This window comes from Penicillium arizonense (genome assembly GCF_001773325.1).
Source record: "Penicillium arizonense strain CBS 141311 chromosome Unknown PENARI_contig001, whole genome shotgun sequence".
In the NCBI taxonomy this organism is placed as follows: Eukaryota; Fungi; Ascomycota; class Eurotiomycetes; order Eurotiales; family Aspergillaceae; genus Penicillium; species Penicillium arizonense.
In genome coordinates this window covers 1,604,836-1,625,462 of record NW_019173278.1, presented here as the reverse complement: position 1 = coordinate 1,625,462, position 20,627 = coordinate 1,604,836, and the positions used below count along the sequence as shown (strand labels likewise).

At 47.9% G+C, this 20,627-nt stretch overlaps 5 protein-coding genes across 5 annotated transcripts; 2 read left to right on the top strand and 3 right to left on the bottom strand.

The window, feature by feature from the left end:
* Nucleotides 1–115: 115 nt before the first annotated feature.
* On the top strand, nucleotides 116–879 carry PENARI_c001G08265 (putative secretory component protein shr3; the record flags this gene model as incomplete). Its single annotated transcript, XM_022626788.1, has 2 exons — nucleotides 116–161; nucleotides 254–879. 2 exons carry the CDS (start codon nucleotides 116–118, stop codon nucleotides 877–879), a joined length of 672 nt encoding a protein of 223 aa, XP_022493580.1.
* Nucleotides 880–1,405: 526 nt separating this feature from the next.
* Nucleotides 1,406–2,591, bottom strand: PENARI_c001G07206 (uncharacterized protein; the record flags this gene model as incomplete). The annotated part of the gene is made up of 2 exons (XM_022626695.1): nucleotides 1,406–1,755; nucleotides 1,814–2,591. The coding sequence occupies 2 exons, from the start codon at nucleotides 2,589–2,591 to the stop codon at nucleotides 1,406–1,408; spliced, it is 1,128 nt and encodes a 375-aa protein (XP_022493712.1).
* Nucleotides 2,592–7,563: 4,972 nt separating this feature from the next.
* Nucleotides 7,564–8,256, bottom strand: PENARI_c001G00392 (uncharacterized protein; the record flags this gene model as incomplete). Its single annotated transcript, XM_022626144.1, has 1 exon — nucleotides 7,564–8,256. The coding sequence occupies one exon, from the start codon at nucleotides 8,254–8,256 to the stop codon at nucleotides 7,564–7,566; it is 693 nt and encodes a 230-aa protein (XP_022493586.1).
* Nucleotides 8,257–10,287: 2,031 nt separating this feature from the next.
* PENARI_c001G09238 (Zn(II)2Cys6 transcription factor) lies at nucleotides 10,288–12,456 on the bottom strand (the record flags this gene model as incomplete). Its single annotated transcript, XM_022626852.1, has 3 exons — nucleotides 10,288–11,984; nucleotides 12,052–12,252; nucleotides 12,330–12,456. 3 exons carry the CDS (start codon nucleotides 12,454–12,456, stop codon nucleotides 10,288–10,290), a joined length of 2,025 nt encoding a protein of 674 aa, XP_022493707.1.
* A 4,802-nt stretch (nucleotides 12,457–17,258) lies between these two features.
* Nucleotides 17,259–19,620, top strand: PENARI_c001G05392 (SAM and PH domain-containing protein; the record flags this gene model as incomplete). Its single annotated transcript, XM_022626551.1, has 2 exons — nucleotides 17,259–17,276; nucleotides 17,338–19,620. 2 exons carry the CDS (start codon nucleotides 17,259–17,261, stop codon nucleotides 19,618–19,620), a joined length of 2,301 nt encoding a protein of 766 aa, XP_022493281.1.
* Between the last annotated feature and the right edge of the window lie 1,007 nt (nucleotides 19,621–20,627).

Genomic DNA, 20,627 nt, shown 5'->3' with positions numbered 1-20,627 from the left:
CCCCGGAGCTGCTTATCTCCCGCCTTGGCATCTCCCGATCGATTGACTTCTCTCCTTGTCTCTCCGCGTTTCTCTCTTTCCTCCTCATCTTCCCCCCCCATTTCCCTCTACCACAATGGCCTTCAAAAGCGGGTCGTTCGCGACCTTCCTCATCGTCTGCCGTAAGTCCCCCTTCTCAAGTTCCCTCAAGAACCGGTCCCAAACCTAGAAAGGCCACGGGGCCCGCAAAATCACCAACTAACAAACCCCCCAGCAACCTGTTTCTTCCTGGGCATTATCTTCTCCCTCTTCCCATACGACTACCCAATCCTCTGGTCAACAATCACCACCCCAGCCGCCCACTATGACTACCTGGAGGCGCACCTCCGCTTCTTGCACGCCTCGCCCCCGCTCATCCCACGCATTCTGCACATCGTAATCTTCCTCGGGCTCGCAGGCCTCCTAACAAAACTCTACAAACCCTCCGAATCAAACATGCTCTTCGACGGCGCTTCCCTAGTCCTCTACATGTGCGGCATCACCGTCTACATCGCCAACATCGTCAAGGGTCTGCGCCTCGCCTCGGCTGGCCAGTACGGCGCCGAGCTGGCGACCACCGCGGACGAGAAGGACCAGATCCTTGGCCGTGAGGACTCACTCAAGGTCCTTTCTGCTTCCAACACCATCCTTGCCCTTGTTCTGGTCGGTATTCTCGTTCTGCAGGCTGGTCAGTGGTATGCGGAGCGCAAGGATCAGCAGGAGTTCGAGTCGCTTGGCTCTGGGAAGAAGGGTGAGAAGGAGCATGCTGATTCGGCTGCTTCAGCTTCCGCTTCCGGGGCTTCTACTGCTACTCCTGCTAAGCCTGGTCGTCAGGGTAGCCAGCGGAAGAAGAGTAATTGATTCCAGTTGATGGGTTCTCGTTTACGTTTCGTTTCGTTTCATTTCGCTTCGTTTCGTTGTCTGTCCCTGGGATAGTGGTTTGTGGTTGAGGAAGAAAGGGAGTTGCGTACTGGCTTTCGCTTGTTCTTGTGTTTGGGCTTGCTTAGGATTTATTTGCTTGGTAGCCTACACAGATAAGGGTTTTGCTATCGCAGGAGAGAAATACTTATCGAAAACACGCCTGTTCTTGTTGAAGGGGTCGTGGGAATTTCGATTCTTGTCTATGTACATATGTCCCATAGATATGGTATGGCAGCTCCATACAAAGATAGCAGATGAAAATGCAGGAATGAGGCATGATATGGGTCCGTGATGTATCAAGTGTTGACAAAGCTTTGACAGCATAAAATAGGAGGCATGGACGAATGTAATGTTAGTTGGCATGGTAAATGATCATAGACAGACATGTCATGGCACCGCAGAGGGGGAATCATTGCGCAAAGTCGTGAAAGATGGTGTGTGTTTATGCAAAAGAAACTCAAAAGATTCAAGTAAACGAGAATGGGCTCCGGGGGAGATCCGGTGAGCGCGGGCTCAGGGCCTTTGCGAACAGCTCGTCGCTGTCGTTGCTCGGGATGTGGGTGAGCGCGCTGCCCATAGCTGCGAATCCGGTGGGTCCACTGTTTTGCTGGGCTTCCTGTATATCTTCTGGGGGGAAGAGGGCTACAGGCCTAAGTGATTCGGGAGCCGAGGGGTTGTTAGTCAACATTGGAGTTGAAGTGGGATTGGTGACTGGCGTCGGCATGGAGTGGATGTTCTTGCGGAAGGAGCTGAACGAAGAAACGGCAACATCAGGCGACTGGGGCGACAGGAGATGGGCAGTATCTGGAGGTGAGCCTGGTTATATTGTTAGCCTAAACCGAGCGCAGTAACACCACGGATAAGATATACATACCACCATTCGTCGACAACTCCTTCTCACTAGTTTGCAGCTTCAGTCCTTTGAGCTTGTCGGACAGCTTCCTTCCGCTGATAGGTGACACAGGAGTTGCGGGATACACAGAGGACGAATTCGAGGAATCCTGGTTGCTGCCGAGGCCGTCACCAGCTCGCGGAATTATGCCGAAGTTATCCTCAATCCACTCCTTCTCTTGAATGGCCATGTGCAGAGCAATTCCTTCTACATTATTCTGAGATTCAGCAGCGATCTCTTTCTCAAGAACACGGAGTCGTTTCTTTCCCCAAATTGTGTGCAACACGCCCTTCTTGCCCGCTGCACGGCCTGTGGCACCCAACTCAGGAGGAAATATGGCAGGGAGGGGATTGAGCTGAAGAGCTTCCCGTGCCTTCGAAGGTATAGGGACGGTAGTGTCATTTGCCTCTGAAGGCGCAGACCGCGGCTCGTATGAAAGGGTGACGACAGGAGGGATGGTGGCATGCGGCGGAAGCAAGAAGTAAAAGCGCCGTAAGCTATCACTCGGCCGTTCATCGGCGGGCAATACGGATGTCTTTCCAGCCCAGGATACATGCCACGATCCTTCAACAGACGATCGAGTGAGATCATCGTCCTCCCACTCGATCATCAGGATCTTAGTGCCATCATTTCCTTTGCCCGCCTCGAATTCGAACCGGGCCAAGGCAGATATCGATAAGCTTCCACCCCTAGGCCCACGCGGGGTTTCGAGTTCGGTGAATTCACAGTCTGGTGTGAAGGTGGGGGGTGCCTGAGCCATGGCTGTGGTCGAGGGCGGAACAAAACCCTTAGTTCGGATGTAAGGGGCGCACGATGTGGACTCGGTATACTCGAAGCGTGCTAAGATGACGCACGGCTCAGGATAGGGGAGGACGAAACAAACAGTAATGGTCGATCTGAGTGGGATGGGAGTGAAACTGCAACTGGAGGAGGGAGGGCGTTAGGCGGGTCGATCACGGGATTTTTGGAAATCCCTCCCTATGTGCCCTCTACTCTACTCTACATTTCCTTTTGTGTACGAATTAGTCTAACCGATCTCGACAGGAGGACCTCATCTGGCCACTTAATTCGTTGAGCTGCTACAGGGGCATGTAACAGACAATCGCATCACCAGCGTTTACGACCCCCACCTCTAAATTTAGAACAGCCACCTGCTCCAGCCTATAGTTATTCACAGTCAACTCTTTCAGAGCAGTTGGTCTTTGGGGCCCCAGCCTTTTATGTCCCGGGAAATCAAGTAAGGTCTTCCAAGTAAATGCCTCAAAGGACCATGATAACATCAAAAATAGATCATGGTTTGCGGCCCGTGGGAGGAAGTAGTCGGGGCGATTGTGATAGACCCCGCACTCATGCATCAAGGGCACATTGTCTATTTTTATCCCACCAATTGAAGGCCCTTGTTGGTTTTTGAATCCCTGCATGATCTTCCTAAAATTATAGTATTAGCATCTTATACTGCAAATGCATGACGTATGAACTGCTCTGTATAGATCGCGAGGTTGAATGACAAGAGCACTGTTAATTTGCATGCTAGCATAACAGCAGCAATTGAATTGTCAATGAGCCTTAGCTGACCATATCGAGCCCATGAATGCCGGTATGCGGTCTTCCTGGAGTTGTTGAACTGATCAGTTGTGTCTTTGCCCGGAGAACAAGCCCATATCATCGTTGTATCATGCCCTGATCTAGCGCCAGAAGATCATGCATGATTGTGAAGGCAAGGTTCTTAATTTGGATCCTGTATTGACAGTCAGGGCTTCATCCAAGTCAAGAAAAGGGATAGGTATCATACTGTATGATACAAAACCATCAAAAAACAACTCTCAGGGAGGGGAAATACGTACCAAATGTATATTTAGAAGAGGAGAAGTAGATGAAAGGCACACCTTTGTAAGTGATAGTCCCAAGCTTGCAGTTCTGTCACGTATCCCGAGCGCGGAACACCTGTAGTTTGATCATTGAACTTCGCAAACAGTGAGATCGGCGGCAAAAGACCCTCCCTGATGAGGGGAACAGGAGGCTAGTAGACTAGCAGATGCTGTCTATTCTTAGTTGGACGTCATGATTAGTCGGATCAAGAAGAACGGCAGCACATATCGTTGTTCAATCTGCAGGAACGGGGTCATAAGGCAGAGGATGTGCAGCCGAAAGTCCTTTATTGCTAAGAATAGCACCATAAACCTCGACGTGAAGCATTAACCGCTGTAAAGAGTCTTCTTGAGCCAATGAAAAACATACGTTGATTGAAGCAAGCTGCGGATAGGATGTATATCGTTACCTATTGGGCGAACTCCGGTAGATGAGCGCCAGGTAATTCTCCACATGGCAGGAGGGTAGCATAAGAGCTCCAGGATATTCTATTCTTGGTACGGTGGATCTTAGTATTGGCCACTTGGGACAAAGGAAGGGACCTCAGTTGCGAAAAACCTCAAGGGAAGATGGTGTATGCAGGAGCGTGACGCCTTTGGCTGATCCAAGTTCGAGACGATGTGAAGTAGTTAGGAATGATTGGCGCACAGAGCGGGATGAAGTGCTAAAAGTAAATAGAACGGTCAATCTACAAGAACTCAAAACTTGACCAGCTTTTGCCGTTGTTGCACGTATAGAATAATGCACCGAAGATGAATAGCCGTGTTGTATTGGTACAAACTGGCTGTGAAGCAATGAGCCTCCATCATTCCAATTTGACGGGCCCTTTCTTTTGGGTTGAAGCGAGAGATGGTTGATTTCCATATATATTCATGTGTAGTTGATGTCCCGACATCCTGGTTCCAAAAATAACCTTGCACGTTTACGCTAAAACCCACACGCTACAAGATAAAATTAGAACAGCACAATCCTAGCAAGCATCCAATATTTAGTCAGCGTGCTTGGGGCTTCCAAGTATCCCAGATGACCAGCAAGCCTGACGTACAGACAGCCACAGCGGCTATTCTGTTGCTGTCATTGGCTGGAGTATCCACCCACCCCGACACATAAAGCCTGGGTTAGGCATCTAAGAAAAGAGTCTTCACACTACTGTGAGTGCAAGGATAGCGCATGGTGGCACACCAGTTTTGCTCCGACACCAGCAGTAGTTCGAGTGCACTAAGTGTAATATACCGCTATTGATTATATGGTAATTTGTATAGAGCAATGAAAGTTTCAAATAGAAACTCCCACCTATACAGCCTTGATCAAGCCACAAGATATTATGTTGACACTTACTGCTGTTTGAAGACTAAGTGCGTCATCTTTGAATCCTGATAGGATAAGCGACAATGTATCCACCACGTTACACCAGACAAAGCAGTCGAGGTTTGAACTTGAATACCCCACAGCGGGTCCCAAGGAGTTCGTTTGTCCAACCATGGTTGAGAACGGGGCTCATCGGCTGCCCACACGGACCCCTAGTCTGAAATAGGAATAGCGCAAGCGCTTATAGATTGCAGGGATATCACCAGAATCAATGCCGTACGTGGAACAGGGTGCAAGGTGCCCTGAGCATAACATTCAGGTCTCTGCTATGCATGCTCAGTGGTCAGTTGCAGCTGAGCTCATCACCTGCCTTCATCGCTATGAAAAGCGGACTGCTTCCAAGGTTTGTGATTGCATCGTGATTCCAATGCTTCGTGTGATAAAGGCTGCGTAAATGGATGTATCGATACGGAGTACAGAATATAACAAAAGATCGGACACTTGATATGAACCAACAAAGCTTTAGTCGCCAGGCGCCCATATTCGGTGGATTATATGACTGCGACAATAATTGATTCAGAAATAGCAAGGTGAATTGATCATTTAACAGACCCACCATATTATTTAGATTGAAAATACATATGTTTTAAATGGCGTATTTTTTTTATTTCGTACAAGTGGGTATCTTGGTATTGTGGTATTTTTGAAACCACTTCTATCAGGTAGGGGCAATACATCAACCACGAACATATCATACTCGCCAATGTACTCTTCACATCGGAGGCGGGGGGCTTTCTAACCAATCTGAGCACACGAGGAAGCCTGAGCATTATCCGTGAATGAAATAATCGGTACCCGTCTCGTCAAGGGTTTCGGCAAGGCTTCTTGACCTGAGGAAAGTGTGTACGAAATGTAAGCAAATCAATCTTCGCCTGGTATCCAGACTCTTGTATAATTGGCGCAGCAGTATGAATCTCATGCTTTATATATTGAGCGAAACTTCAGTAATACCTAATACTTTCTTCTCAACGGTCACGCCTTACAAACATACAAGATAAACATTAGCACCAATATGTCAATCGTACATAGGCTTAGCCTGCAGCTCCGATCCTACGAGTCAGGAGATAGCCACTTGTTGGGGCTCCATTGTATATTGTACGCTATAAGGAAGGCAGTGGCGTTCTTGACGCTGTCACCGGAAAGGAAGTAACCACTTGGGCCGCACTTCGCCTCACCAAGCTAAGATGCATCGAAATAGGACAAAGTCCATTAGCAGCTCACCCTGGCTGTTGGTACCATACTCTGAGTTTGCTTAGGAGGCTAGCTGTCGTATTTGGAGCGCCATCTAGATCCCTCGTGGCGCCAGGATCAGGGGGCCGTTATACAAAGGGCTGTTTACCAATCCTGTATACCTAACAAGAGTCTTCGAGATAAGTATAAAAATCCTTTGTATTATGGAATGAAATAATAGATTAAGGCCTAACTTCTAATCCATGAATAAGAAAGCCTGGTAGCGTTGGACTTGGGAATTTTAATGGTGGCTTTGGTCTTGGAAGAGCACAGGAAATAGATATTTGTACGTCAGGCTCTTCTGTAACTTATCATAAATTCTCCGAATTACAGGTAGCACGCTAAAGATTCCTTGCCCGGATAAGATTGCAAGCCCGCATAGCCTCAGTGGGGTTGTTTCCTGTCCCCGTAGATGCTGGATGTCTGTTGGTTTTTGGCGCATTCTCATTAGCTACCATGCTACGACCTAACACGTGGCAACTCAAACCAAGCCGCGGTGCGGCATCGGTGATGTATCAATTCCTAATAGGACAGAGTCGAACAGGGTATATTCAGCCTTACTGCGCAGGCCCCCAAAGTCTTGACCCACCGTAGGTCAATGAGGCTCTGAGCCTCAAGGGCCTACATCGAATACGAAAGTACAAGGTTTCATTGGCGGTGCTTCAATTTTATACTCTGTTCTTACCAAGCGGTCAAGGTGTGTTAGTAGAGTTTACGAACGTATGCATTGGATGTTGGATATAAAATTGCAAAAATAACAGTGAGACAAACATGCATGACCCAGATGTATTCGCCGTAAATGCTACCGAGCTGGCCCACTGACCAATTTTGACGCATAATGTAGAACCCAAGACAAAATGAGAGCCCAATTCGTGGTCCCCCAAACCGAAGCCACCAGTGAACACCGACAGTACTAGTCAGGCTTCTGATTCCTTGGACAAGTTTTGCCAAATCACCAAAAATAACGCCGCAATTGCAAATCCCAACTAAACTCCAAGTCTCCAGTTCGCCCCACTCCTTAACGCTCGCAAGAAATTCAACTTCCACAACAGAAAGTAAAACGGAAACATTAGAGCCAAATAATCAAGGTTCAGCTCGTACTTTGCACCATTGTGTAATAGTGTCAAGTACGGCCTCAGGCGCTCACAGTGGCATCAAATAAAGTCCCCAAAACATTCAACGCTATGGATTGCACATAAACTCAAAAGCTCAAACAAACAGAACATGATGAACAAAACTCCATGAATGGGCGGCGAAATACCAGCTCAAGCCTCTCGACATTCTTGGGTCTTGCGTCTCTTCCCCTTGGGCGGGGGATCAAGCGGGGTACGCTTGTACGTGACAGTGCGGGTAACAACTTGTCGGACACTGACAGCTTTTGTGGTCGCACTTCTCGGTGCATCAAGATACCGAAGTTTCCAGTCTGATGGCGAAAATGGTGATCGGAGACTACTCGTGCTCCAGGGATTCGCACTATAAGGACTGGCACTGTATGGAGTCGCGCTGCACGGAGTAGCAGTTCGCGGGGAATCCTTTGACGAAAATGCCTTGAGAGATTGAGGAATGCGCAGTCGTCTTAGCGCAGGCGGCGCTTTAGCGGACTTAGCCGTGCGAGGTGAAGGTGAGGGTGGTGGAAGGGAGATGGCTGGCGATTTCAATGAATTCTCGGAGGAGAACGCGGGACTTATTGCAGAAGACGGCTGCGAAATAGGCGACGGCTGGGTTTTCTCCATCGAGAATTTTGGAAACCCTCCGGCACTCACTGGACTTGTGAATACTGGTGTAAGAGCGCTGAGGAACTCGGTGTATGACAGTGGAGGTGTGATAGGAGTTGCGCTTCCATCCTCGCGTTTGATTTCACTGACAGTAAGGGTTTTGGAAGCCTTGTGTATTTCCGAAGGGAATGTGAAAGACTTCGGAGTCTTCAGTGGTTGAAGCTCTGGCTTGGGGGCTGGCATCTTGGTCAACAGGATACCGCAAATTGGGAAAAAGTAAAGAGGTCGGGGCAAGTCAATTCGGTTGAGAGGGATGGCGTAGTGTGACGCAAGCACAGGCGGTTCACTCGCGCTTTAAGAACCAAGAGGAAGTGCCTGTGTTGGAATATGAGAATCAAAGTAATGTTGGACTGAGCCGAGGAGGGGAGGGGTGTGGATAAGTAAGTCTTACAAGGAAGAACTCAGGAGGGCCAAGGCGATCTTTTTCTATATGTTGAACGGTATTGTACAGAACCGTAACAGATGTACCGTACCGGACGGTATCAGTCAATACGGAGAAGTCGAGTCGAAACTAAAAACCAGTTAGCCCCCATCCTTGCAGCCAATCCAATCGCATACTTGGTCCCCGAAGGAATCTCCGTACACTCACCTATCTTTGTAAAGGGGCTGAGCACAGCTGAGCAATAAATGATTCCTAAGAATAGAGACAGTCGCGGTGAACGTATAAAAGCGGCCAGCGCTCGGTCAGAAAGTGAATGGAAGTGTTGGAACGTTGGTTGATAATGAACAAGAGTAAGAAAAGAAAACAAAAAGACTGGAGATGATTCCAACAACTTGGTGGGATGCTCAAGTGTAATTATATAATAGATGCTACAGTATTTCCAAAAGAATAACCGCCTTCCATACTTAATTAAACCCCAAGGATAAAACACCGACCGCATTGTCGCGCGCCTTCTGATTCAGGAGTGCCACCTGCCTTCCTCTCCAAAAATAACCTCCACGCGACTGAGGCGTCGACTGGCGGCTTGGTTCCTTCAGCAACCGTCCTTCTATGGTGCCTTGGCTTTGCTGGTTCGCTACCCTCAGAGCGCGCGCCATTCATGACTTTGGCGGCTCGACATTCTATGCTGGACCAGAAGTCCGAGGTATCAATAAATGGTCATGGATTCATTCAACTTGAATGTAAAAATACTGCGGAGTATATTCATGAAGATATTGCAATTGTTTCATCAGTCGCTGGAACCAGTGGCTTTGATGACTGTCCAATTAGCTTGCCGCAAATGAGCGCGTACTCTGCAAACGCACAGTTTCTGCAGGGGCTTGCCTACATCAGATATGTCCTCGACGATACTACCTTCTAGGGAACAATCATAACCTCATCCAATATCTGCACGCTAAGTTGCTTCTTCACCTCCACAGCGGGCTGCAGCAGAACATTATCTGTGTTTCAGGATCCAAGTGTACTGCAGAAAGCGCAACAGATACTAGATAGACCCTCTCTCAAAGATGCGGATGGCTACGACTTAAAGATGGGGACCTACTTTTGACCGTTTCCCGCCGAATGTTTCTCTGACCTCGTGGGATAGAATTCTCAGTTAACGCTCCATCATGAAACAGGCCTATAATGGCAATTCAGGAGGGACTCGGTGGACCTGGATCGTGGAATCTGCGCGAAGACAGGTTCGAGCCCGGAAAGCTGTTCATGTTAGATATAATGAAAAAGATAGATTTCTCTTTGTATAAATAGTCTGATCGATCTCATGTCAAACTCTAAAAAGCGAGATAGATTTCAAAATTCTAGATCTGCTTGAGCAAAGGAGTTATGAGCCTTTAACACTAAAAGCAATTGGATCCATAAGAGGAGCAGTTAGGCACATGGCAACCGCTCCAGGAGATTGCTGAAAACTACGGAGGCTCAAGATACATCGACGGCAGGAGATTGAAAGATGGAACAAGTCAAGCGCTTACTGCTTCCCAGAGGGTATATGTTATAGAGAGAGCGTTAAAGAAATTTTGGGCAAACATATCCAACTCAACATATGTAGCACTCAAGACACCCCAATGAGGAAAATTATTCACAAAAAGATGACATCAAAAACAAAAGCGAATGTCAGAGGGCTCAACCCAAAAAAACACCAACGCTTTAAAGTCCAGCCATGAGGCATGCATGCAGTCCTGAGCAATTGCCAAGAAGCCCAGGAGGTATCATTGAATAATCAAACGCGTTCTCTAAACTTGCGAGAACAAAAACTGAAACTGGCTCTTGATGCGTACTTAAATCAAAAGATGGCGCCAATTGTTTCGGGCCATGACATCTCGCCAGTGAACTTGTTGCCTCTTAATTTCCCGCATCCCAGGGGACGCAAGAGGAGGCGAAGCAAGAGCATCGTGATTCACCTCCGCAGATGGATATCCTGTCTCGACCACAGTCTCTTCCGGAGAGACATACGGATTGACTGGGTCATCGCTTAGACGCCAGTATTCGGTAAGCAATTGGTACATGCGACCAATGCTTCCAAGGTCGGCAAGGTCTCCTAGGGTTGTCACTCGATCGTCTAGTGCCCGACGGAATGAGCTGGAGGGAGTAGAGAATGCACCAGCAATGAGGAGTGGCCAGACCAGAGAGCGGTCAAATCCAAAGGGCCCGGTCGGGATGTAGGCCAGAGTATCTGTCAATGCGGCAACAAGGTTCATAGTACTGTTTTGATTGCGGTCGGCGCCAGGAACCAGACTGCAAAGGTAAATGCGGGCGGCGATGCGGAAGATGGCAGTCATTGCTTTTGTCAATGCTTCAGGTCGGATTGCACCAGTTGGTGAGTACGGACTCTCCAATGGTTGGTTAGGGTCTTCGGTAAATTCCAACTGACTACCCAAAGCAGACACATGCGTACAAACAGTGATGTTGTCGACCCGGCCCTCAATCTTGAGGGATTCGAGGCAGGCAATTTCTGAAATCAGGTACATAATGCGGTCATCACAACCCATTAGTTCTCGGAGACCTGAAGATGTTCCACTGAGGTGCTTGGAGCGGTAGGAATGGGCAAACTCCGGTGTTTTCCCAAGCATTGTCGCGCCCAAAATGTCAATCCAGGAGGTCAGGGACATACTGAATGGTGGCACCGTATACATAGGACCACATGGGATTTCTTTGTTTGTCAAGTCCAGTTTGCTGACCAAGTTTGACACCGCCTGGAAATGGTCGTTCCAAGGAATATCAGGAAGATAATCATCGGTCGCACCAACCGAGCAGTGGAAGAAAATCATGGCAAGTGTCGCATCCAAAATTTTCTCGTGATCGGCGTCCTTGTTCAGTGCTTGACACAATTCGGAAATAGCCTCGTAACGATGGCGCATGATATCGTGGTCGATTTGTTCTCCATCCAATCCAGTAGTTGACTTAAGGTGAATGGCGGCAACGCTAAGACAGCAGTGAAAGTATGACTTATTCGTCTCGAGGGACTGAAGCACGGATCTGGCTCGTGCGGAACCACGTTGATGAACCTCCAGGATTGGGAAAATCATCCGCAAGACGTTGTCCACGAAATGATCCAGTAACGGTCGGTCATAGTCGTCGACAGGGATATTGGCATGCATAGAGGCGTAAGATTGCCCAACACTGTGACCAGACAGGGCTGGATCAACCTCAGAGAACTGATTTGAAGAGTCAAAGCATTCATCTTGAAGCCAGTCGTCGGCTGGGAAGGTTGGGAGCGTGGCATGAAGCTGTGGTGGGCCCATTGTATTGAAGGTCGAGATTGAAGAGTCATGTCGCAACGGCACATCATTGACAAAGGTTTGGCGTTCGGTTCTAACATCCACCTCATACGGGGTATAACGGGAATAGGTTATAGGAACGAATCCAGGTGTAGAAAAATGCGCTCCAATAGAAGGATCAAAGTTCTCGACAAAAGAAGGATGGTGATATTCATGCTCTCCAGGACTTGCCGATGAGAGAACTCGGTTCATATGATCTGTCGAACTTATAGTTAGAAAACTTGTCGGGGTCATATCGAAACAATTTAACTACAGCCGACATACCCTGAAGAGATCCACTTCGCTCCAGCGACTTGGTTTGCTTGATCTTAGTCTTTATCCGCTCCTTCTGTTGTCTTCTTTGTTCCGGGGTGCCCCACCACACAGGTCGTTTATATTCGCACTTGACATTGAGGTTTGTGCAAGCTTTGCAGGCGGGGTGGCCTTCGTCGCACTTCTTTCTTCGTAGGCGGCAGGTGAAGCAACCTTCGAAATTGTTAGCATCAATGTTACAGGCAATGTATCTGATCAAGTGCATCAGTTGTGGTTGTGAATGTTCGTACCAGAGCGAGACCTTTTGTGCATCCGTCCATTCGACTTGTCCAAGGGCTGTGCATCGACAGATCTCTCCGCAGAAGAAGAACCGATGTTTCTTGCCGAAGCAATATCGACGTTCCTTGAGGCGGGCATTTTCGATTTTATAATTCACGATATCCAGTATCAACAACAATAACAACGGTCAATCAATGACCAAAGCGATCAGAAAGATTGGGGGGCGGCGCGGCCGGCAAAGAAATAGTATAGTTGATGAGGGGGACCAGCCACCTTTTTGTCAACTAAAAAGACGCAATGGCAAAGCTGAACCGGCAGCTAATGCACTCTATTAAGGAGTAAACGAGGAGGGATGGAAATGAAGGTTGGAAAAAAAAAACACTTCGAGACGGGTTCAAGGGAGATCTTTTATCTAGAGATCTCGGATGCGGCAAGTTATAAGTCTACGCTACGATCAGCAGCCATGGCATGCATGCTTCTATTTTTTGTTGGAAGCGGTAGGCGAGCCTAGTTTGAGCCGGAAGAATATGCGAACATCGGGTGGAGAATACAACTCCAGGAGCAAATCAGTGTCGAGATACGGGTTGTTGGCTGGGTTCCAGACTAAATTTGGGACCTGACAGGGGTGTAAGCACGAAGAGTGACGGACGACAGGTAACCAGGGTCGATCCCCTCAAGTGGCGCCTGCGACTAGCGGATAGTGATCTCTGGTAGGACGACTAGGGTGCCCCCATGATCCATGAGAGTTACAGTGGACCTGCACATTATCCCTGCTAGTGCCCAACTGGGAAATCACCAACTCGAGCAGCTCACTTCCATGTACCACCTAGTGCGACTCCAAATATGGCACATTCTGCCGCTGATAGGCTCTTTCTCGAGGACTTAGTTGATTATTGCTTTTTTCTGCATAGTGACCCTCGGCCAGTAGAATTGCCACAGTCAGCTTGAAATGGAGATCGGAGGGTCCATGAAATTCTAATTACAAAGTTCAAACAGTATAACGCCGTACATATCACAATCAACCAACATCTTGAGCGCGTCTTGAATGATTTCGATTTTAACGCTTACTGTGGGAGCGGGGTTGTTGGTAAATTGTTGGAAAAAGTAATTGACACCGGTGGGCAGATGATAGGAGGCCAGCCTATCATTGCGAGTCAGGTAATCCACAAGCTAACCTCAAATGGTAGGAGGGATGGGCAGGATTGGCTGGTGAGCCCAGAACTGAATGGCTAGCAAAAGAACATGCAGTTTTCAAGTGTGATCAAAAAGCAGCCATTGCATGCCAAGCTTCAATTTCAAGCTTCTCATTTGCTGAGTGATCTCATGCACTAAGGCCGACTAACTTTTAGTGCCATCGGTGTTTTGCAGAACGGTTGAATGGCAGCCAACCGTGGGGCCGGGCCGTGCAGAGCTGGGGGCACTAATGCGCCAAGGCTGACGCTCGGACTGTGATAAGGTCACTTCACAAAAAAAGGTTCTTAATTAGCAACACTTAAGCGCCTTTCTTCAGACCAATCTTATTGTTATTGAGATTGAGATGTGCAGACAATTGCCTAAGTTTGATACATCATGCATCCTCAAAACTTCTAATAATAACCTTTTAAGCCATGGTTAAGGGGAATTAGTCCAGCCTTGTACCCATAATTAGCAATAGAAAAGTCCAAACAGCCATAATTAGTATCAATTCGTGCGGGGTAAGCCATGTCAGCTGTCCCAAGGTTCTGTCTATGTACGATCAATCCTCCATTCTGTCAGATACTACCTTAGGACATCATTATGCATTCTCCGAGTTAGGAAGGATATTGTCATTCCCAGCTAAATGGCTCTTCTATATTTGGATTGAGAATGATTACCCGTGATTGTTATTGTCCTTAATTTAGACGCAAATATAATCGGGCAATCAAGTATTTGTGATGGCTTTTTTGGTCACGGAATACGGCAGAGCACCAATAACGCCATTGGATTGAGAATTACTCTTCCATCCAAACTAAAATCATGTCACTCTCTCTGTGAACAAAGGCAGTAGTGATCGCAGCCATGTGCCACTACAGCACGTAGACCAAGATCTATCAACTACCCATATGTGTGATATCTGCAGAAAATAGACTGATAGGTCATACAAATCCAGGGGAAATGTAAAAGGAGATTAGAGTCAGAGCCGATCAATTGACCGGCCAGGATGCTCTTGTGTACAGCTAGGCCAGTACGTATATACTTGTATGCAATCAAGACTGTGCGTGCCGTGTAGGCGGAACTACTATTTACACGTCCATTTCATCGTTCCATGTGAATATCTGGGACTTTCCTGTGTGTCCCCAAGGTACAGTGTCATAAGCTTTCTTTTTCTGAAGAGTGTAGAAATAGGCGTGTACTGTAGTCTGGGTGTTGCTGATCCCATCCGCAAAGCAAAGACCGTTGCCAAGACCGATTTCAAGGCCACCTACGCAAGGCACCGCCCAATCAATAGGTTATGAAGTATTAACATGACACCGTCCATGATTGTTAAGCTGCATGTGACCTGTTCCACATGCACGTGCCCTTTGCGCACGAGGATGTGATAAATCCATCGAGGACGAGTTTGCCTGCTCATTTCCACATACGAGGGATCTGCCCGATATACGCTAAGGTAACTGCTAGAGATTATACTGACGGCTGATATTGACGTCTTAAAATAAGCAAAAGGATGAGCGAAGCCTGAATATCGGTTGATACCATCCGTCCTGAAAGAAAAAGATTAGTCAATAGCCGGACGACAAAACGTCTGGAAGGTCTACCTAAAAGTATAGGACATCCGGCCCCATACAACGTTCTCATTGATCTGAGGCATGAATTGAAATAGCATGAAACTATTCGTGGCTAGGAAGCATATTGGGTATCTCTACTGTTCTATACTGTGGTATTGTTTTTGAGACGCTAGATTTCTGCTCCAGTCAGATTGCATCCTGAGATGTGGATACCCGTGGCACGCGGGGGATATCACACTTCGCAAAGTACTGGGCAATATGAAAATGTCGAATTCGTCGATTGTATATCTGCTTACGCCACAGACATTATTATCCATGCCGGACTAGAAGTGGGATAGAATTTCCAGAGCAACTGACTTCTTACCCCGAGATGAATATGATGCATTGATTAGCGCAAGCTCAAAATAACAGACTTTCTTTTTAAACATATGTTGACAGTTAAATTAGTGGAATAGTTATCACTTTATCGTGTTCTACAGCCCTATGGATAGTATCGAGCTTGCAACAGAAGCTCTATATGTCGGGAGTAACTCGGTCTACTGTGTGCCGAACTTTGATGTTGTGTGAGCACGCGGTGTGATTCATGTTGAGTTACAGGGGCCCGTCACTTGGGTGCATAAGCCCTCGGGCCAGAACCGATCTCAGTGGACTTGAATGAAATAGCACACGGGAACCCAGTTCTATGCAGACTGCTGGATGGACTTTCGCTCGATATTCATTTTGACAATAGCCGATCCCAAGCCCAGCGCATCGAGAATACCGGTAGCTACCGCCTGCAGTGCATGAAACCCCCATCATCAAACTACGCTATTCCCAAATTTATTCTGGCATGGTATGGAGCTCAAGTTTTACTGTACGACCACGATCGGCCATGAAATATGAAAGGTTCCCCGTGCCACATACTGAATTACATCGGCGCGGAGGAAATATTGATGTTTGTTATTAAGAACCGTTGAGTGAAGGACTCACAAAAGTAAGGAAGCCACATAACCAGACCAATCGCTTCGGTGAGACAGCCCGAAGGAAGGAGGATCTGCAGTGTGATTGTGACACGGTCTACTCAACGGACCTTTGAATCCTTCCCGAGTCATTTTCCTGACTCGGCAGAAATTCTGGTCAATATTCCCTTAAAATAATTAATTTAATACTTACTGGAATAAAATTTACTGCAGTATCTAGGACGCATCTGCGTCTCTGGCGCTCAGCTCTTGCGGACTCTTTCCTCTTTCATATTGTTCCAAGTCGAAAGCACTGGAATGCCAATCAAGATTTTTTGGCCCCAGCCTCCCCTTGAATGCGCGAGGAAATACCATCAATTTATAAATTTGAACCCGAAACCCCTCTACGCGCCAGGATTGCTATTAAGAGATCACCAGCCTGTGCAAGTGTGCCAAGAATATCATCACCGCAGTAGCGCCGTGATGAGCAGCCTCTCACAGACCGCCATCACCCGCTTTCCTCAACCCCTCATGCAGGTTCGACGCCGACTGCATTACGTCTCACCCAACGAGCACGAGAAGGACTCAGTCTTGCCGGATGAACTTTTATTTTTTTGGCACCTGTCTCCTAAGCTAGTGTTCCAAGTTGGCGTATTGACCACCCAGATGCCTCATCATGGGCGCCTCGCTTTGTACTTACCGCTGAGCCATGTCTCCAGTTGCTGTCCGAGCTGCAACTGCAATTCGCCGAATCCACGAAATCGCCCGAAGCACCTGGTACCGCGCATTTTTACTGGTAGCCCCACAGACGAACATCTAGTAGACCCCAGTTGAGTTACCTTGTACATAAATCATCCAAAGCCCGAACTGCTTAATTATGATAAGTTTCCCCATCATAGCGTTCTTTAACATTTGGTTCCACCCTCATTAACACATACCACCCAGTCTTATCGAGAGGTTTGGGTTGGTTATCCAACTGTTGGTTTCTTTATTTCATTCATCTGTCTAGTGCCAGCAGCCCACCTAGGCTCCTGGCGTGATAACATGGTGTGTTATTGATAACTCTTGGTACACCCAACCAGCCGGTTAATGTCAAACGCAGGATCAATATGCATACCACATGAACTATCTTGTGAACCAGAAACAGGAACCGTTGCCTTTATTTCCCCCCAGGACCGTCGTGCCACGACCGGGATCGGAGGCGACGGAAATATTCGAGGATGAATATAGGTATAACCGATACAGAAACAGTTCACCTATGAGAAGTGTGGCTTCTGTAAGTATGAGCAATGATCTATAATGTGAATGGCGAAAGAACTGATATTGTCTATCCCTAGTTTGGAACCGGGAGCATCTCCACCGCCTCTGACCCAGACACTGTCACCACACCGGAGTCTACTGGCTTGACAGCTTTCGACTTTCTTTTCGATGAAAAACACGTCAGAGGCCCAAATGGCCCTCATTTGTTCCGGTTGTCCGAGTCGGATACCATCTCCGCCATGGATGTAGTTCCGATGGCCCAGGAAACACCCATCAGTACAACCGGCCCGTTTCACCACAGAGCCTCGAAATTCGACCCCTATAGACGGGATACGCCGGTTCCAAACGGCTCAACAGCACCAACCCCTGAGCCCCGGCAACCTGTACAACGCCAACAATCCTCGCATGTTGCTCAGCTGGCTTCAGTGCCTATCCAGATTGAACCTCGTGATTGGACACCTTTTCAAGTGAAGGGTTGGTTGCAAAGCCTCAATTTTGAGGATGATGTTGTTGAGAAGTTTTTCGAAAATGACATCTCCGGCTCCATTATCCTGGATCTCGATTACAATTTCCTCTTCAAAGAGCTTGAAATCAAGTCTTTTGGCAAGCGATACCGCTTGATGAGCTCTATCGATAGTCTCCGGGGCGGTGGTGTGTCTATGAGCAGTGACACTCACTCTGCACGTTCACGCAATTCAAGTGTTGCTAGTGGCATAGAGTCTACCCCAAATGCGTCCTATGTTTCAGGAAATGGCCACACATCATACTCGACTGGCGGGAAATATGTACCTGACGCGAAGCCTCGTCCGCGTCGTCAAAGATCCGACAGCGAAGTGAGCAAGAGGAATGACCTTCTTCCTGATGACTCCGTCTCAATCGTGGCGATTGAACAGGGTCTGCCAAAGGTGCACAAGTGCAAGAAAGGAGAAGCATGCAAAACATGGCAGAAGCAACAGAAGTGGTTTGCACTTGTTGCACAGGACCTGCCGCTTGAGTCTCTCGGGCCCAGATGCATCGTTGCAGGTGACCCAGGAAACCCTAAGACGGCACCAAATCTCCTCAAGTCGCCCATGTCTCAGGTTACTCCCTCGCTTGTCGCATCCTCTGATCTCATGGGGCCTCAACACCCCTCTTTCCAGCTTTCGCAAGAAAGACTGAAAGACGTGCAACCAAGGGACCCTCAGGAGAATGTGCGAAACTTCTTGAACTTCCAGAGTCTTGACCGCTTGCAGACAGTTGATCAGCCAGCCACTCCACCAACTGACCATCTTTCATCCCCTGGATCTAATTCCCCCGACTCAGCAAAGATAACACCTACGCTGGCTGATCATCTGCGTCACTTGCCGAAACTCCGAATTCCTAGTATGCATGACTCCAGTGAGGGTTCAGTCATCACGGAGAACATGTCGGAGTTACGTACTGTCACGCCTTCTATTCTGTCTAGAAGAAACCAGTTCAATGACAGAACCGCTATCCCTGGAGAACAGCAGTCCTTTTCAAGCGGAGCTATCGCGTCTCCCGGGGACTTCTACAGACGTGATCCTTGTTATCGCTCGGAGACCCCTCTTTCGGATATTGATGTGCCAGTGACTGCCGTTCCCATAGGTCCGGTGGCACGAGAAGATTCTCAGTCAGTGCCACCCAACATGCGGTTCGGAAACGAAAGATATTTTATGGCGGATCCAATCATTCGGCCATCCTCAAGCAAAGCGGAAGGTCATCGGCGGTACCCTTCTATTCATAATGTTGCCACCCTGAACCCTCTCAAGGAGGGGTATGCCATGAGTCCAATCGAGACTCCAGAGGACCTGCAAAACACACCTCGGGCACCCCAGTTCCGCAACAACGCCTTGTTCCCCTCTACTAGACGAGGAGAAGGTGACGTGACACACAGTGGGTGGATGAAGAAGCGCAAGACCACCAAATTGATTCGTCATGATTGGGAAGATCACCACTTCACTCTGAAGGGCACTCAGCTTGCAATGCACGACAATGAAGCATCTGCCCGTCTGGAGTCCAAGGCCCTCGAGTATATCGATGTCGATGACTATGCAGTCGCTTGTTCCTCATTTGCCTCGAGGTCTAAGCTTACGGCGGCATTCAAAAAGACCGTCCTCAAACGAAATGAAAACCCACTTAATGCGTCGGCCTTTCAGTTCTCCTTGATTCCTACACCCAACGGCAGCGCCATTATTGACCGAAAAACCTTGTTTTTGAACAGTGGAAAGTCACACCATTTTTCTGTCAAGACCCGCGATCAACGCATTGATTGGATGCGAGAGCTTATGCTGGCCAAAGCTCTCAAGCGTGGTCGAGACACTGGGGCTGAGGTCACCTTCAATGGAGCTAACATGATTTAAGCTCTGTGTCTAAACAGTTAGTATGCTATCTACGTATTTTACTCCTCTCATTCTTTATGACTCCCCATTCACTTTGTTTCTGCGATACCCGTGGTTAGATGACCAAGAGTATATAACATTACTTCTTCCCCCATCTTATCCCTGCCCGATGAATTTTTCTCAATCTACGACATGTATTGCCACGAATTTCCTTGAATTTTGCTCTTTCTCATTATTCTTTCTTGTACGTTACGATATCTCCTTTTCTACTAGTTAGAGTGAGAGGGATACCCGGCAGATCTTAGAGAACTCGCGCAGTCTTCGCCTCCTCAGAATGATCATAACGTTTCCCGCGGAAGAATGATTCCTATCTGTCTAGTATCGTACTGTGTATAGCTTCATAGATTGCACATTATAAAAACATCCTATTCAACTAGAATGCTGGTTTCAGACGCTAGAAACTCAGCCGCAGCGGTAAATCGATAGAAAACCAACACTGGATGTATCTTGAACCGGTATACTCAGCCCCTTGCTAATAATGTGTTTTTAGCGGTCAGTGTGCTATTCTGCATGGATGAGAAGTTATCACACTCCCAGCGGTTAAACGGCTATCCTGAGTGGACAAGTCCACCTGGGCATCACCTCGTCGTGGAATGCAGGCGCTAACGCCAACCCAATCCCCCGTTATTCGTTGATAAATCCTGCATTCGTGGCTTTAACTTGTGTGAGTTCCCGCTCGTATCCCTATGAACCAAAATTATCATGTCCCTCGAATCAACACTGCTAGAGTCTGTTTCATGTAGCGCCCATATTAGACGTTAGCGCTATAGGCACATCTTATGTCTCCATGTCTCTTTTCTTTGTGCATTCTACCAAACATCATGCAGGGGTCCCTCACATGCCCCCCTCCAAAGCCAGCAATACACTCTAACTCTACAGAGAGTGGTGCAATGCCACGAGATTAACAGTGGATCGACTTGCCCCAGCTGTTCCAAGCGGCTTTTGAAACAAGCCACACCGCGTGCCTC